At 52.1% G+C, this 15172-nt stretch overlaps 7 protein-coding genes across 7 annotated transcripts; 3 read left to right on the top strand and 4 right to left on the bottom strand.

Moving 5' to 3' along the window:
- Window positions 1-141: 141 nt before the first annotated feature.
- On the bottom strand, window positions 142-1233 carry TRIVIDRAFT_52578 (uncharacterized protein; the record flags this gene model as incomplete). The annotated part of the gene is made up of 1 exon (XM_014100120.1): window positions 142-1233. The coding sequence occupies one exon, from the start codon at window positions 1231-1233 to the stop codon at window positions 142-144; it is 1092 nt and encodes a 363-aa protein (XP_013955595.1).
- Window positions 1234-1621: 388 nt separating this feature from the next.
- On the top strand, window positions 1622-3578 carry TRIVIDRAFT_52587 (uncharacterized protein; the record flags this gene model as incomplete). The annotated part of the gene is made up of 5 exons (XM_014100119.1): window positions 1622-1737; window positions 1941-2019; window positions 2150-2215; window positions 2340-2451; window positions 2521-3578. 5 exons carry the CDS (start codon window positions 1622-1624, stop codon window positions 3576-3578), a joined length of 1431 nt encoding a protein of 476 aa, XP_013955594.1.
- A 197-nt stretch (window positions 3579-3775) lies between these two features.
- TRIVIDRAFT_70596 (uncharacterized protein) lies at window positions 3776-6286 on the bottom strand (the record flags this gene model as incomplete). Its single annotated transcript, XM_014100118.1, has 2 exons — window positions 3776-6144; window positions 6190-6286. 2 exons carry the CDS (start codon window positions 6284-6286, stop codon window positions 3776-3778), a joined length of 2466 nt encoding a protein of 821 aa, XP_013955593.1.
- A 733-nt stretch (window positions 6287-7019) lies between these two features.
- On the bottom strand, window positions 7020-8554 carry TRIVIDRAFT_201978 (uncharacterized protein; the record flags this gene model as incomplete). Its single annotated transcript, XM_014100117.1, has 5 exons — window positions 7020-7254; window positions 7315-7655; window positions 7717-8046; window positions 8107-8274; window positions 8357-8554. The coding sequence occupies 5 exons, from the start codon at window positions 8552-8554 to the stop codon at window positions 7020-7022; spliced, it is 1272 nt and encodes a 423-aa protein (XP_013955592.1).
- Window positions 8555-9492: 938 nt separating this feature from the next.
- TRIVIDRAFT_81551 (uncharacterized protein) lies at window positions 9493-11077 on the top strand (the record flags this gene model as incomplete). Its single annotated transcript, XM_014100116.1, has 5 exons — window positions 9493-9550; window positions 9583-9764; window positions 10048-10563; window positions 10606-10841; window positions 10937-11077. Coding segments are annotated over 5 exons (1131 nt in total), but the record flags the coding sequence as incomplete, so codon positions are not given.
- Window positions 11078-11746: 669 nt separating this feature from the next.
- Window positions 11747-12678, top strand: TRIVIDRAFT_25376 (uncharacterized protein; the record flags this gene model as incomplete). The annotated part of the gene is made up of 3 exons (XM_014100115.1): window positions 11747-11845; window positions 11956-12231; window positions 12313-12678. Coding segments are annotated over 3 exons (741 nt in total), but the record flags the coding sequence as incomplete, so codon positions are not given.
- Window positions 12679-13578: 900 nt separating this feature from the next.
- TRIVIDRAFT_216212 (uncharacterized protein) lies at window positions 13579-14435 on the bottom strand (the record flags this gene model as incomplete). The annotated part of the gene is made up of 1 exon (XM_014100114.1): window positions 13579-14435. One exon carries the CDS (start codon window positions 14416-14418, stop codon window positions 13639-13641), a length of 780 nt encoding a protein of 259 aa, XP_013955589.1.
- Between the last annotated feature and the right edge of the window lie 737 nt (window positions 14436-15172).

The raw sequence follows: 15172 nt of genomic DNA, 5'->3' as shown, positions 1-15172 counted from the left end.
CGCAGCCCACAGCAGCAGAGTCAACGTTTCTGGATCCGACTCAGAGACTGTCCGATGTGCAAGGCCTGGCCTTGTTCCCCGACTAAATATCGGACGAAGAAGCATCATGGGGTACGCGTTGGTTTCCGGTTAACTATAGTTTCAGCTGGACGTAATGCATATCCAGCTAGTGGCACAGCCGGCACCTATGTTATCTATCTTACTTTCGGGGGGGATGTGCCTTGACGATGCAATCACATTCCATCTTCCTTTCACGTCGTTATTCTCCACCTGTGGTCCGCAGTTGCCATGTTCTCCCCACCCCCATGATAGGACGTCACCTTCTGCTGAGAGTGCGACGACATGTTCACTGCCAATGGCCATCATCTGAAGAGGAGGTATGCTTGCTGGGGGAAGTTGACCATGGTCATCTCTTCCCCAAGCTGTCAAGCTGCCATCTTGACCTAGGATGTAAAAGTTTCCCCAGCTAGCTCCGACATCTTTCCAAGCTGGAGCTGCTGAAGGGGCTGTCGAAATTAAACTCCATTTATCTGAACCCAAGACGTTAAGGTTCCCGCTGCCTGATTCTCCAAAAAGGCATGTAGACTCTTTTGCGCAAACCGCTCTGACCACCTTGAAGTTTATGCCCTCAATCTTACGAGGCGTATAAACCACTGCACCCGGCTCACCAATCTGAGACTTGCGGCAGTTTCCCCAGCCGTAAACATGGCCATTGTCCAAAACAGCAACGACATGTCCCATGCACGCAGACAAGTCCACAATCTCTGTGCCAGCTGGGGGAAAGTCCTTGATCCTGGTTGCTGATGGTGTCCGTACAATCAACTCTCCCAGGCCCAGCTCTCCTTTCTGTCCTATACCGAGGCTAAATACCTTGGTTCGCTTTCCTTGATCATCTTTGGAAACAACAACGGAAGCTTCCCAAGTGGCGGCAACGAGAGAAATCTCTCCAATCTGTTCATCACTCTCTTCCTTTGTGAGGCGAGCTTCCAGGAACACGGGAATATTTGGGAATGGACGCAGTCCACATGCTCCACTTGCTGGGTCCCCACTCCAGTAGAGCTTGCCGGATTCCGTGAGAAGGAGAGTGTGATTCCCGCCAGCAGCGACTTTGACGATGCGAGAGCTGGGCTGTTCTGGGTGGAAGAGAGCGGGCTTTGGTACGGAAACGTCTTCTTTGTGGCTTATGCCGAGCTGGCCGGATCCGTTAGACCCGATGGCGTATATGGCTTCCATTTTGAGGAAGTGTCTAGATAGTAAAGAGAGAGAACAAGATGCAGTGAAACGAGTCGACGAAGCCTCGCAATGCTGGACTTTGTAACCCGTGAATATTTGAAAGCTCGGATACCTGCATGGCCCTCCAGCTCCACTCTCGGCACACGATATCGGACTATCCGTCCCCCGGCCCCCACTAAGCCTCGCTTACTCAGCCGATTTTTTTTTTCCAACCATAAAGCAATCTCTCGCAAACATTTTTCCTTCTTTTCCCATCCCACAACCCAAACTTGTTTTCTCCTTCCACCCAAGCGAGAAAACACACAAAGACACGCAAGTCTTTTTTTTCTGGGGCCACAGCAATTGGAGACCCTCTGCTTCAGGAATCCCGTCAAGCAGCAGGGCCGCAATGGCTTCGACACAGACCAGCGTCCCGGCGGGGATGGAAAACTTCACCGTCGGGCTGATTGGCATGGGCGACATGGGTAGGATGTACGCCGAGGGGCTGTCGGAAGCTGGCTGGAGGTGAGTTTTGCGTCTTGATCATGGATGCTTCTCCGCCTCTGGCAGATTTCTCTTTTGCAGGTAAGCATTGGCTTCTTTTTCTTCTTCTTGGCGCATCTTTTTTCCCCTCTTTTTTATGATGACATGAGCGCATTTGGCTCGAGTATTGCACAGGGACGTCTGTCCCACCGTTATGGTGATCAGAGCCGGACCTGTGCTTTCAGTGATGAAAATGCTAGCTACCTTACTTTAACTTGTCTGAAAAAAAACATACCCTTTCACACTTTTTTGTTGTTTCGACTCGTCTTCAGATTTTTCACAAAGCGGAGAAGCTAACAGTCGAAAAGATACTAGGGAAGACTTGCAATTGGTGTCCCATTTGTTCACGTAGACGTTCGCCTCGCCCAAGAAACCGAGTGATTAACGGGGCAAGTTTAGAATCCTGGCGTGCGACAGAGAAGATAGATACGATAGCCTTAAAGAAAAATACAATGGCAAAGTACGCACTGCGCTGCCTCCTTTTATGCTGCAATGATGTTTTCTTTCTTTCTTTCTTTTTTTTCACTTGTTCTTTCTTCCCATCGTAACAAAGTCGGATGCTGAAGCCTGTTTCTCCCGTCTAGAAGAACATTGAGATTCTCCCCAATGGCCACTACGTATCCCGCGCAAGCGACTACATCATCTACTCAGTCGAGGCGGCCATTATTGATCGTGTGATTGCTCAATATGGACCCTGTATGCACATCACATCTCATGTTTCTTCAGCTTGCTAGTATTCCAGCTGACGCTCATGATGTCTTCAAGCAACCAAGATGGGTGCCATCGTCGGCGGCCAAACCTCTTGCAAATCCCCAGAGATCGAAGCCTTTGAAGCCTATCTCCCATCAGACGTCTACATCGTCTCAGTCCACTCCCTCCACGGTCCCGGTGTCGACCCTTACAACCAACCCCTGGTCCTCATCCAGCACCGCGCACCAGATGAAGCTCTCCGTAAAGTCGAGACCGTGCTCAGCTGTCTCAGGTCCAAATACGTCCATCTCACAGCTCAGGAGCATGATCGTATCACGGCAGACACCCAGGCCGTCACACACGCTGCGTTCCTGTCCATGGGTAAGGCATGGCATGCAAACACGCAGTATCCCTGGGAACTCAGCCGGTACGTTGGTGGCATCGAAAACGTCAAGATGAACATCATGCTGCGGATCTACTCACAAAAGTGGCACGTCTACGCCGGCCTGGCGATTCTCAACCCCGAGGCCCGCAAGCAAGTTGCCCAGTACGCCAAATCCGTCACAGAGCTGTACAAGCTCATGCTCGAGGGCAATCTCGAAGGCCTCAAGGCCCGCATCTACGGCGCCCGTGACCGTGTATTCGGTCCTTCCAAGACATGGGCCTCACGCCCTCTCCTCGAACCCTCCATCCTCACAGCCTTCTCCCTCGGCACGCCCTCCCCTGAAGAGCCCGCCCGGCCAAACAACCACCTCTCTCTCCTCGCAATGGTCGACTGCTGGGCCGCCCTCGGCATCGTACCATACGACCACATGCTCTGCAGTACGCCACTATTCCGGCTCCGCCTAGGTGTAACAGAGCATCTCTTCCGTAACACGGATATGCTCGACGAAGCACTCCAGACAGCGGTCGACGACAAGCGGTACCGTAGCGATGATCTTGAGTTTACGTTTGCGGCGAGGGGGTGGGCTGAGTGTGTTACGCTGGGACACTTTGAGACGTGGGAAAAGCGGTTTGTGAGCACGCAGGAGTTTTTCCAGCCGCGGTTTGCGGATGCGAAGAAGGTTGGTGATGAGATGATGAAGAAGGTGCAGGCGAGTATGGAGGAGGCTTTGAAGTTGGAGGATAAGTGAGGCCAAGATGCTACAGAGCACTGGAGATGTAATGTATCGAATGAAGCATTAAAGCTTAATATACATAGGTAATTGTTGATATCATTACTTCTACAAGCTACCTGTATATTAATGCTTGGGGTATGTACTTGTAATTATCAAAATCTCTTATATTGTATAATGTGTATATTGCAAGAGCGCTATCAAACTACATAAATTTATTGACCATCATTTTCCCATTCTTTCACAGCACGCAAAGAAATCAAGGTATCTGGATGCTGCAAGCCAAGAACTCGCTGACGAGCCTGGAGACAGTCTTTCATTAGCGCCAGAGCATCTTCATGTCGGCCTTGGTCCTTCCAGGTATATGCCAGATTGCTCATGCTTCTAATTGTATCTGGATGGTCGGCTCCAAGCTTGGCCTTGCGAGTCTCTAATACTTGCACCTCTAGCTTCTCAGCTTCATCCCATCGGCCTTGATTCCAATATGTTGATGCAAGGTTGTTCATGCTTGATAAGGTAGATGGATGATCGGCTCCAAGCTTGGCCTTGCGAGTCTCTAATACTTGCACCTCTAGCTTCTCAGCTTCATCCCATCGGCCTTGATTCCAATATGTTGATGCAAGGTTGTGCATGCTTGATAAGGTAGATGGATGATCGGCTCCAAGCTTAGCCTTGCGAGTCTCTAATACTTGCACCTCTAGCTTCTCAGCTTCATCCCATCGGCCCTGTCGCCTATATGTTGATGCAAGGTTTTTCATGCTTCTAAGTGTATTTGGATGGTCGGCTCCAAGCTTGGCCTTGCGAGTCTCTAATACTTGCACCTGTAGCTTCTCGGCTTTATTCCATCGGCCCTGTTGCCAATATGTTAATGCAAGGTTGTTTATGCTCGTAAGCGTATCTGGATGGTCGGCTCCAAGCTTAGTCTTGCTAACCTCCACTAATTGCACTCCTAGCTTCTCGGCTTCATCCCATCGGCCCTGTCGCCTATATGTTGATGCAAGGTTGTGTATGCTTGTGAGTGTATCTGGATGGTCGGCTCCAAGCTTAGTCTTGCTAGTCTCCACTAGTTGCACCTCTAGCTTCTCAGCTTCATCAAATCGGCCTTGTCTCCTATATGTTGATGCCAATAACGACATGCAAGTTAGAGTTGAATCATGATCCTTTCCGAACTTCTTCTCATAGGCTTTCTTCGCTTTGGCCGCCATGCGCTCTGCGATATTATATCTCCCCTGGAAACGCGCATAATCTCCCCCACGATAACAGAGAGTCGCCCAGTTTTCTGTTGTATCCTCATTCGGTCGGTAGTCGAGGGCCACCTGAACGTGTGCAAAAAGCTCCTGACAAATGGCCCAGTTCTCATATTTTGCTCTTGGGAATGACGCTGCCATCTGCTTGATATACTGGTGCATGAACGTCTCTTGCAATCCGCACGTTTTCAGCCAATTTTTAATTGAGAGTTGCACGAGTCTGTGCATCTCAAACTTATTTCCTTCCTCATTCTCAGCAATCAGGCAGTAGTTCCTTAGAGTTGATATGTCTTCTTCAAACTTGATATCAGTGTCGCTATCTGGGTCGTCTCTTGTCTCGGATTCCGAGTTTGAATCGTCGCCAGCTTCGCATTTTGAGTCTTCAGTCTTATCTGGAGTCTTTTTAAGCACCCATTCGGGAATGCTTTGTCGATCGAAGAAACTCATGAGCGATAGAAGATCGGCTGCAGAACGTTGGTGAGAGCGAATGTATTCGAATGATATTGTCCATGTTTTCAGGACCGCGTTCGACGCCTCTCCGTCCCGTCCTATATCGGTTGCTTCGTACTTTAAAAGTCTCATGCTTTCTCGCTCACTCTTTCGAAACTCAACGAGGTATTTCTCAATCGAGCTCCGCGGTTTCCTCGCTTGTATATAGGCTGCAGCCTGGCTAACAGCCAGCGGTATACACTCCAGTGCCCTCACCAAATCTTTTGCCAAGCATATATCCACAGGCGATCCCGTCTTCTTCTTCAGGAGAGCAACCGCATCCGCCTCTGTCATTGGGCCAACGTCAATTATGTTCTTGTAGCCTCCAGTGAGTTTAGAAGCAAGGTCTCTGCTGCGCGTTGTAAGAACAATGGACCCGTTTCGACTTTGGGGGATATAAGCTGCTAATGATCGCTGATCATGGCCAGTTCGATTCGAGCTATAGAGCACTTCGCTGTTGTCGGCGCTATCAAGGATGATGATCCATCTGCCATTGGGTTCGTTGGATAGCCATTTTTGCACAAGAAGCGGTATATTAGCTGTAGGTTGATCCCGCCCAGCCAACTTAACGGCGTCGGCAATGTTCCTGAAACCTTCTTCAACACGAGCTTGTGTAGCTGCATGGATCCAGAATACCCAAATATCATTGCGTTCCCCAGCAATTCTGTGTGCGAATTCGATAGCCAGCTGCGATTTGCCAACACCACCAAGACCCAAGAGCGCAACTCGACCGGCCGGTTCCAAGCAGCATAAAGAAATCTGGTTGAGAATGTCTCCACGGTCAACGAAATCGGGATCGCGGCGAAAGGGGATCAGCGGGAATGGCCGCAGTGGAGTTTCTCGTCGCTCTGTAGATGGTTAGCATGGCTCAACCCAGAGGGTGTTGATCTTACCCTGGACGTAGTGGAACTCATTGTTGATATTATCGCCTAGATGGATTGTGGCATTATTGCCCATGCTGTTATTGTCAACATTGCGGAGGTGTGACATGGTTGAGTTCACTCTGATTACAAGACCCTGAAACAGATAAAATCAAGTTGTTGATAGTAATATCAGAGATGAGACATTGGAAATAGAGATGACACGCTGGAGACAGAGATGAAGCGTCCGAAATGGAGAGGAAACGTTGGGTCTCGAGATGAGGCGTTGGGTATTAGACGAGGCTCTGGGTGCGAATTTGGACCTATCACCTTAAGAAACTCACTTAACCCCTCACTATCAGGAAATTATTAACCAATAGACAGCCTTGATTTTGTGACAGGCGAGTGCTCAATTAAGATACTTGGCAAGCTGCTCACATAAAATGGACAATAACATGATTTGCAGAGTGAGTGCAACAGGATGAATGTATGTAAAGAGATAGAGTGTTGTACATCAATTGCTATGCTTTTTTTTCCTTGCTCTGCCGTTGAATAGGGACAATATAGTGGTTTGCTGAGAAAATAAGACTTTGTTTTTTATTCCATTAGGCAGCTGCAGTTGAGAACAAGCATGCTTATATTATGACCAGCATCTATTCAGCGCGGATTTGGTGGCCGCTGTCTCCATCCCATTCCAGTCCAAGCAGCGACAGAAAACGCCTCGTTTTAGCTCAACAAATACCTCCCGCCGCACCCATTAATACAACATGACTCTAACAAACGAACGCTATCAACATGCCAATGCGCATCACGCATAGTACAAAACAAAAGAGAGCGGATGAAAGTATGTAAGGAACATGAAATCAAGCCTGCGTAATGACATCCGGAACTCCCAGCTCGACGCTCTCCTCTAGCATGGCCACCCCGTGGGGCACTTTGAGCGGCGATGGAGGGAACTTTTCATTGGAGGCATGAGTTGCTTCGTTGGGTGACTCGTCGACGCTCAATTCGCGAATGTGACCCGTTATTTGCGAAACCGCCGATTCAGAGAGCAAGGTGCCATCTTGAATGGAAGAGTTCTTTTTCGAGAGAGTGGCACTACCAGTACGTTAGCTATTTGGGGGAAACGAATCTTCGTTCAGAAATCATGCTTCTCACCCGTCATGGCCGTCGGGCTTATCTTCAGTCTCATCCAAGTCCATCGCAGGTGAAGGTGGAGGAGTCCACTGCGGTGGAGCGAACGTGCTGGATGCATCAGGCTCTGCAAGCACTCCCAGATTCTCGCACCCTGGAGCGTACTTCAAATGCCTAGAGGAGATGCCAGATGTGGCGGGCATCAGAGACCAGTCAAAATCAGCATCGTATTCTTCGATTTCGGCATCAGTCCCCTGTCTTGTCCATAGAAGACGTCCGCGGGCTATCTGAGCATCGAGCAAGTCCGTGACACTCATGGTTGATGCGTGCGAGCCGTGAGACGAACTCGTGGTAGAGAATCGAGGCTGCCAAGGCGGTATTAGCCCCAACTCTATAATGTAGTGTTTATGGCGCCTTGTAACTCACCAGAGGAACTGGACGGCAGCCAATGTTTCTGAGGACATTTGCATCTACGATGGGCCGCTGGCCAAGGAGGTGAAAGCTGTAACCCGCTGCTGCAGTTGGGGGAACTTCACCATCGGCGACGGCGTTGAGACTCAGAAATGCGCGGTCTGCACAGCCAGGCCGGCAGTTTTGGCATACCCGATACTGGCATTCCTCTTGGGGAGTGCACAACCACGGCTTCTGGAACCCAATGTTACATGAAGCGCTGTCCAGCCCGTAAGGCTGAGCGAGACGACTGAGTATCGCGGCGCTACTCTTGCGAACCTTGTCTCGCTGAATAACGAGCTGGACCTGAACTAAAGGTCAGCGTCTATCTAATCGACATGAGAAGTATCGAGGAGTAATACGGACATTTTCACGCTGCCTCAGTATGTGAGCCACCTGGTCAGGGCGGTATTTCGCTAGCTGCTCTTGGTTGATCTCCTGGAAGAAGCTGAGCCGGTCCTCGCGAGCAGCAGGGCTCCCCTTTCGAATGCCCATCATTGGGGTCAACTGACAACCGAACTGGTCCATGCTGATCTAGTTGCAGTCACGGTTAGCATTTTCCAACCGTAACTCGTCAGCACGAAAGCCGGGTTTCGTCGCATCTTCGTTGCCATACAAAGTCTCCTCTCGCCACGGCGTGTTCTATCAAGTCCTCTCTATCCTGCGTGCACTGGTAGAGCCACCCGGAAGGTCCAGGATAGTGGCAGTTTGAACAGAGGAGGCTTGGGCTGTAGATTCTTGTCATGATGGCATGGGTGCACTGCGGTTCGAAGATTGGGCGCCTGTGCAAGCCCGGAGGAGAGCGGTGATACATGGTGGACCGGTTTTTGATCTCGGATTTGGAGCAGAGACGAGCTATCGAGAAGTTGCTATCGACTCCGGAAGGGGAACGAGGATTCTCAGTGGCGAGAATCCGCGTAAGTCCTAACGATGTTGGCGAAGAATGATGGCGAGATTTAGGACGATGGAGAGGCCAAATATTCGACTATTGGAGAGTGCAGAAGACGAAGATTTTTTTCTCTTCGACTTTGGGCGAGGCAGGCACCTGCAGGAGAAAGTTTTCCAGGGGATTCTGCCGGCGGTGACTGTCTGCCAGTGCCAAACAGCCGCCATTTCTGTGCTGTAGGATCGAGTAGAGAGGCTCAACTGGAGGTTGCTGCTAGTGATTGACGCCCATATTTTAGGGGGCTGGATTGCCGAGGGAGTGCTCTAGCAGCATGGAGCTTCTTATATATGACAACCATCCAGTGATCCATCATATTGATCAAATGATATAGGGCCCTGAATTGGACCATCACTTGGATAATGAGGATTCAATGCCGAGTATTGGCAAATATGTTGCATGTTGTTGACAGGAGGATTGACCTGAGCTGAACTACATGAAAAAGGCTGAAACAGCAAGACAATTGTGTAGCAACGGGTGCATGTGCTTTATGGATCGTCAATGTCTTGGTTGCCATGAATGATTGTCCAGCACCACAATCACAGACTGCAGCATATCCATTGGCCAGCAGATGCAGAAACACCACCGCCATTGTTCAATCAATACTATTCGATACTGATCCAGCCTGTATCACCTGTACGAGCGTGCACTAGCCTGCATAACAGCGAATATCGGCCAATGAACGCGCGCGACAGTCTTTTGTTATCGGCCCTCCACACGACACCACCTGCCGGCCCAATAGGAACGCCAACAGGCGCATCGCTGCCAAAACAAACAAAACTTGTGCACTGCATCTGACGGGAGCAGCCATGCCGCTACCCAGCTCGGAAGCAAGCAATGAGCAACGAACAGGTACATGCGAACAAGGTATGAACAAGGTACAGATTGATTGCTTACAGGTACAGACAGACAAACTGATCGGATTGAGGCGTTGCCACAGTCATCATCGCCCATCTGCACCATGCACGACAGACACGCGCGTGGCACGGCACAGCTCGCTCAGTCCAAGGTTGGCGTCCAGCCATGCAATCTCGGGTCGTTTCCCCCCCAGCCTCCATCGCCGCTCTGCTCTATAATGCCTGTACGGTATCAAAAAACTTCCAATGGTTGCTGTGGAGAAGAGAAAAGCAGGCCGGTGCCGTCAATAACCCTCGCAAGGGCCGCAAAAGCGCGTGACGCCAGCCAATGGCGGCCGCTGCTGAGCAACAACACCACGACAAAGACACCTGGACCTTGCCAATGATGCTACCGCACGCCTCGTACAGCTAGTCCGGGTAGGCAATAATAGTGGCGGCCGTGCCTTGCAACCTTGCGACAGGCCTTGCCTCTCATCATCTCAACCCCCTGCTTGTCGTGCGTCTTAGCCTCGACCCAACACTCCAATCGCCAGCCCGGAGCCGCCCACATTTCGCCCACACTCACCCACTTTCAGCCAGCAACGGGAGCTTCAGGTCGCGACTCGACCGAACGCTGCGCTGCCCGATCGTGCGACCCCATCCGTTTCCCAGCCTTTTTTCTCACCTCCCAGCTCCAGCTCCAGCTCAGCCCAGAAGCTTGCTTGCAGGTGCGGAAAACTGGAACCGCGCACCCAGACGCGTCTCTTGATTCGGCCGCCGCGCACCCACCCGATGCCCAAAGCAGACACAAGTTTATTAGGTGCCATCGGCCGGATTACAGGAAATACGGGGGGATTCTCAGGTACGAAGAAGCTCTTGCTTGTGTCGAGGTCCAAGCTGCGCTGTGCCGTTAGAGGGACGAGTACGAGTAGAGCACGGAGAGGCACGGAGCAGATATACGGTACTCATCGGTACCCGCACCCTGCCCGTACACCCCGTCGTGGAACAAGTACATTGCAGTACTACGAGTACTATACCCCCGTGGTGTGTCCGTCCGTCGTCTGTACCTTTCCTGGCTCAACCTAGAACAGGTACGAGGTGCTACCAGCGTCATCCTTCCCGCCCAGCCTCTCTCAAATCTCCTCTGCGCTTCTTCACTCTTCAATCTCACTCCCTCGCGCGCTCCCTCTCTCGCCTCTCTCCCTTCTTCCCACTCCCTTCGGGGCCGCTGAGAAGAATCGAAATCGACAACTCGCCGGCAGAAACGTCTTTGCCCCAGGACAAACCACGTCGAACCCTCGCGAACGCCGCTGCTTGAACCGGTAAGTTTGGCATTGAGGCCGCTTTTTTGTTTGTTTTGTTTGCTTTGCTCTGTTGCTTGTCTCGCCTGTCTTGTCGCTCCCTGTCACTCCCGCAGCCTCCCCTCAGGTTCAGGATCGCTTCGTCTTCCCACGCCGTCATCCTTGCGGAATGGCAAGCGACGCGAAACAGTTGGGCAAGGGGAGGCGGTCCAAGGGCCCTCTCAACTCCCCTTTGCCGAGGCAGCAAGTCCCAAACTGTATGCACTTGCATGCTCAAGAGCTGGATCAGCACGCCCAGCGGACTCCAGACATGTCCAGGGCCCGGGGGGGTTGGGAGACCCACTCAGCGCATCAAGGCTCAGTGTCTCGTCGTGTAAACAAATCCATTGGCTGGGCCCTGTCACCACGACAGCCTCAATTGCTCCCCAATCTCTCCGCCGCCCAAAGCGTTTGCATCTGCTAATCATCCCGCCGTCGCGTCGTTGGATAGCCAGACCCTCTCCGCCCGTCTCATGACGACGTTTTATCCCTGACCTGCCCCACGAGAGCAAAGCTGCACGTCGATTGATCCTGCAACAACATCTCAGGTCGCCGCCTCTACCGCTGTTGTTGTCGCTGCCGCTCCCCGTCGCCGACGCCACGCTCCCCGACCACGACCACGACTCGACCATAGCGACACCGCCAGCCAAACGAGCACCATGTCGGTCAAGTTCGAGCGGGACACGATCCAGACCCTCCAAGATGCGACCTCGAGCGCTCTTCAGCCTTTCCAGCAGGTCACCGCCGACAATGGCCCCGTAATCCAGAGGTCCATCAAGACGGTCACCGAGAAGACGGTCGACACGGCCGCCCAGCAGGCTGCTGAGCGCGCCGCCGCCCTCGCCGAAGGTCCCGGACCTATTCGAAGGGCTTTCGAGGGCGCTCCTCCTCTTCCCGGTACCAGTGGAAAGCACCCCATCGCCGAGGCCATCGGTACCAAATTGACGGGAGGAAAGGCCATGGCCGGCACCAAGGGCTACTTGGCGGTATGTTTTTGACCTTGGTCGCGCAATCTAGCGAAAGGAGAATGGAGGAGAGAAAGCTACTAGAGGTTGGTAGTCGGGTTGAAATTAGGTTTGGCTAACAGCTATTTTAGGCCTACATCAAGGAGCTCGAGTCGAACCCTCTTCGCACCAAGATGCTTACGGCTGGTACCCTCGCCGGAGCTCAGGAATTCCTCGCATCGTGGCTGGCCAAGGACCGCAACAAGCATGGCAACTACTTCACCTCGCGCGTGCCCAAGATGGCCGCGTACGGTGCCTTGGTCAGCGCTCCCCTGGGCCACTTTCTCATCTGGCTCCTCCAGAAGCTCTTCAAGGGTCGCGTTAGTCTCCGGGCCAAGATCATCCAGATCGTGGTTAGCAACCTGGTGGTATGTGCTCCTCCAATCTAATAAGCGAATTGCTTGCTCTACTCCCTCATGACATCATTCCATGCTAACTAGTCATCTTAGATTGCGCCTATCCAGAACAGCATCTACCTGGTCGCCATGGCTCTCATTGCTGGCGCTCGTACATTCCACCAGGTCCGCGCCACCGTCAAGGTCGGCTTCTGGAGAGTCATGCGCATCTCGTGGCTCACCTCCCCCATCTGCCTGGCTTTCGCCCAGCAGTTCCTCCCTGACGAGCTCTGGGTTCCCTTCTTCAACTTGGTCTCCTTTGTCATTGGCACTTACATCAACACTCTGACCAAGAAGAAGCGTCTCGCCGCCCTGCGCAAGAAGCACTACGGCGACTCCCGCGAGAACCGCCCTCCTTACGGCGACAACCGTGAGAACCGCCCCCCTTATGGTGACAGCCGTGACAACCGCCCACCCTACGGTGACAGCCGTGACAACCGACCTCCCCAGATGGGTCGCCCTGGTCCTGAGGATTACCCTCCTCCTCCTTCCACTATGGGCGGACACAACCCCCAATACTAAAGACAACCGGGACCTAAAGGCCTACAATGATACCCTGGCGGCGGACATGCGCTGGAGTACTCTCCCCTTCTGAGGCAGCCAGGTAGTTAAAAACAACCATAATCTGAAGTGTGGCGGAAGATGTAAGCCATTTGTTACCTCGCGCAATAATTGGCAAAGGACGCGAGAGAAGGGAGCACGAATTTTTCTAATGAGAAAGATTGCCAATGAGAGCCTTTTGTTTCGTCTTGACGACATGATTGTCTTGGAGGCTCCGTGTGTCAAATAACTGCTCCTTTTCTTCTCCGAGGGGAGATACGATGCAATGAATGGGAGGTATTTGAGTTGGAAGGTGGCTTTTGGGGGGGAGGGCAACGCGATGTTTGTTAGTAATGACTTGGTTAGATGCTCCCTGTATAAATGTTTGGATTTGACGTTTTGTCTTTTTTTTTTTTTTGCGCAAATGTATTGTCCTCGTTTCTTTTTCCCTGTTCATGTCGTGTATCAAGGTAGATAGAGTCCGTCTATATACTTTGACGTAAACTTTGGTTGGCCGTGGTGTTCCGGGTTGTGCGTGATTCGACATGTAGCTTGATGGACTGTAGGGAGTATTGGCCAAATGACGATATACAGGTCGGATGTTGTTGACTTCCAACATGCAGATTCGTGTCTTCCAAGTCAAGATAGATAGATAGTTGCAGGCATCGCTGAGATTGAATCCGCGTTGCTCTCGTTTGATACCAGCAACTCTCTGTATGTCTCTTGGCCGGTGGCTGTACTTGACTGATTCGACTTAGAAAGACTGATTCCTTCTTAGGTGTTTGCATAACATCTCTTGGGAAATAAAAGTTTCTTCTTGAACGTCCTTTTCCAGTCTCCTCAAACACCAGCCTCTCCATCAGTGCCAGCATCAGCCATAACGCCAGGACTCCAGTACTCCCACTCGCCCTTGGTCTGCTTGTCCACCCACAGCATCCCACCAGCCATCAGATCGTCGATAACCGTCTTGCATCTGGCCTCGTCCCAGCCGAGATTGTCCCGCAACATCCCCACGCTCACGTACCCCAACACCTGTGCTGCCTCGACAACAGCGGCCTGGTCGGTGCTCAGCTCACGCGGCACGCTACGCACGTACTCCTTGCGGCCGACGGTAACGACGGCATAACTGCCAAGGGGCTTGAGCGTCTCGACGGCGCGGCGCACGTCGTCATCACTGATCGAATCGGCGCCCTCCATACGACCCTTGGACACGCGCTCACGCAGCTCCGAAAGGCCTATCAGTCCGCCATTCTCCCCGCGCGTAGCACCACAGACCTCGACGATGCGCACCGCCAGCTCAAAGTAAAAGTCATTAACCGTCTTCCCCAGCAGCTGCGCCCAGACGGAGTTGCCGGCGCCGCTGTGGTTATTCGACGAGGCGAGGGGGTCGACGCCGATGGCGGAGCACATGCGCGCGAACTGGGCGCGGAACGAGGGGTCGGAGCGAATGTCCTTTGCGTGGGTCTGGGCGAACTGCTGGAGGAGGGAGCGGAAGACGGCGAGCTGGGTCTCGAGGGCCTGGGCGTTTGTCGCGCGGAGGGAGGAGCCGTGGGAGGCGAATTGGCGGGAGGTGATGCGGGAGCGGTCGAAGGCGGCGATGCCGACGCCTTTGCGGGACATGATGGCGATGGTGATGACGATGATGATGATGAAGCTGATGGAGGAGGAGCTGGAGGTGTTGGGATGAAGGGAGAGAGGAGGGGGGGTTTTGTAGGTTGTGGAGGAGAAAGAGAGGTAGTGGGAGAAGAAGGAGAAGTGAAAGATGGAAAGATGATGAAAAAAGTTTAAGAAGAGAGAGAGAAAGGAAAGGGTGAGGCTCAAGTTGAGGTTGAGTTCAATAGGAGGTTCCGATTTGGAGGGGCGGCAGTCAGCGGGGCTGCCAAGGCGGCGACGGTGCCGAGAGAGGCTGAAGGTACAGGTACATACACCGCTAACTGGGGGTGCTGTAAATGTGCAGCTTCAGTGGTGATGTATACTATGCATTCAGGTGGGTTTTTTATTTTTATGATTTGGGAGAGGTCCTGAAGTTGTGTTGTTGTGCACGGTAACTTGTACCTGGAGTTACTTGTGTGAATGATTTCATCGATGGGGCATCACGGAGATATACGGCGTCTGTTGAGTTTAAAGATAAACCATAACACAGAGTATAACAACAGGAGACATGTTGCTACTTCTAATAATTGGGCACAATAGTAGTTACAATTTAGATGATGAAATAATGCCTTGTCTACAATAGCGTCAGATGATTCGAGAAGTCTTTGTTGCTCTATACACAATCACAACCTTCACGCTGCCGGGTAGCTGCTCTCCTCGTGTTATTCATCACAGAAGACAAGAACATGACAACCATCACAAGCATAATCATCAAATTTGA

This window comes from Trichoderma virens (assembly GCF_000170995.1).
Source record: "Trichoderma virens Gv29-8 chromosome Unknown TRIVIscaffold_71, whole genome shotgun sequence".
NCBI lineage: Eukaryota > Fungi > Ascomycota > Sordariomycetes > Hypocreales > Hypocreaceae > Trichoderma > Trichoderma virens.
This window is presented reverse-complemented; position numbering and strand designations above follow the sequence as displayed.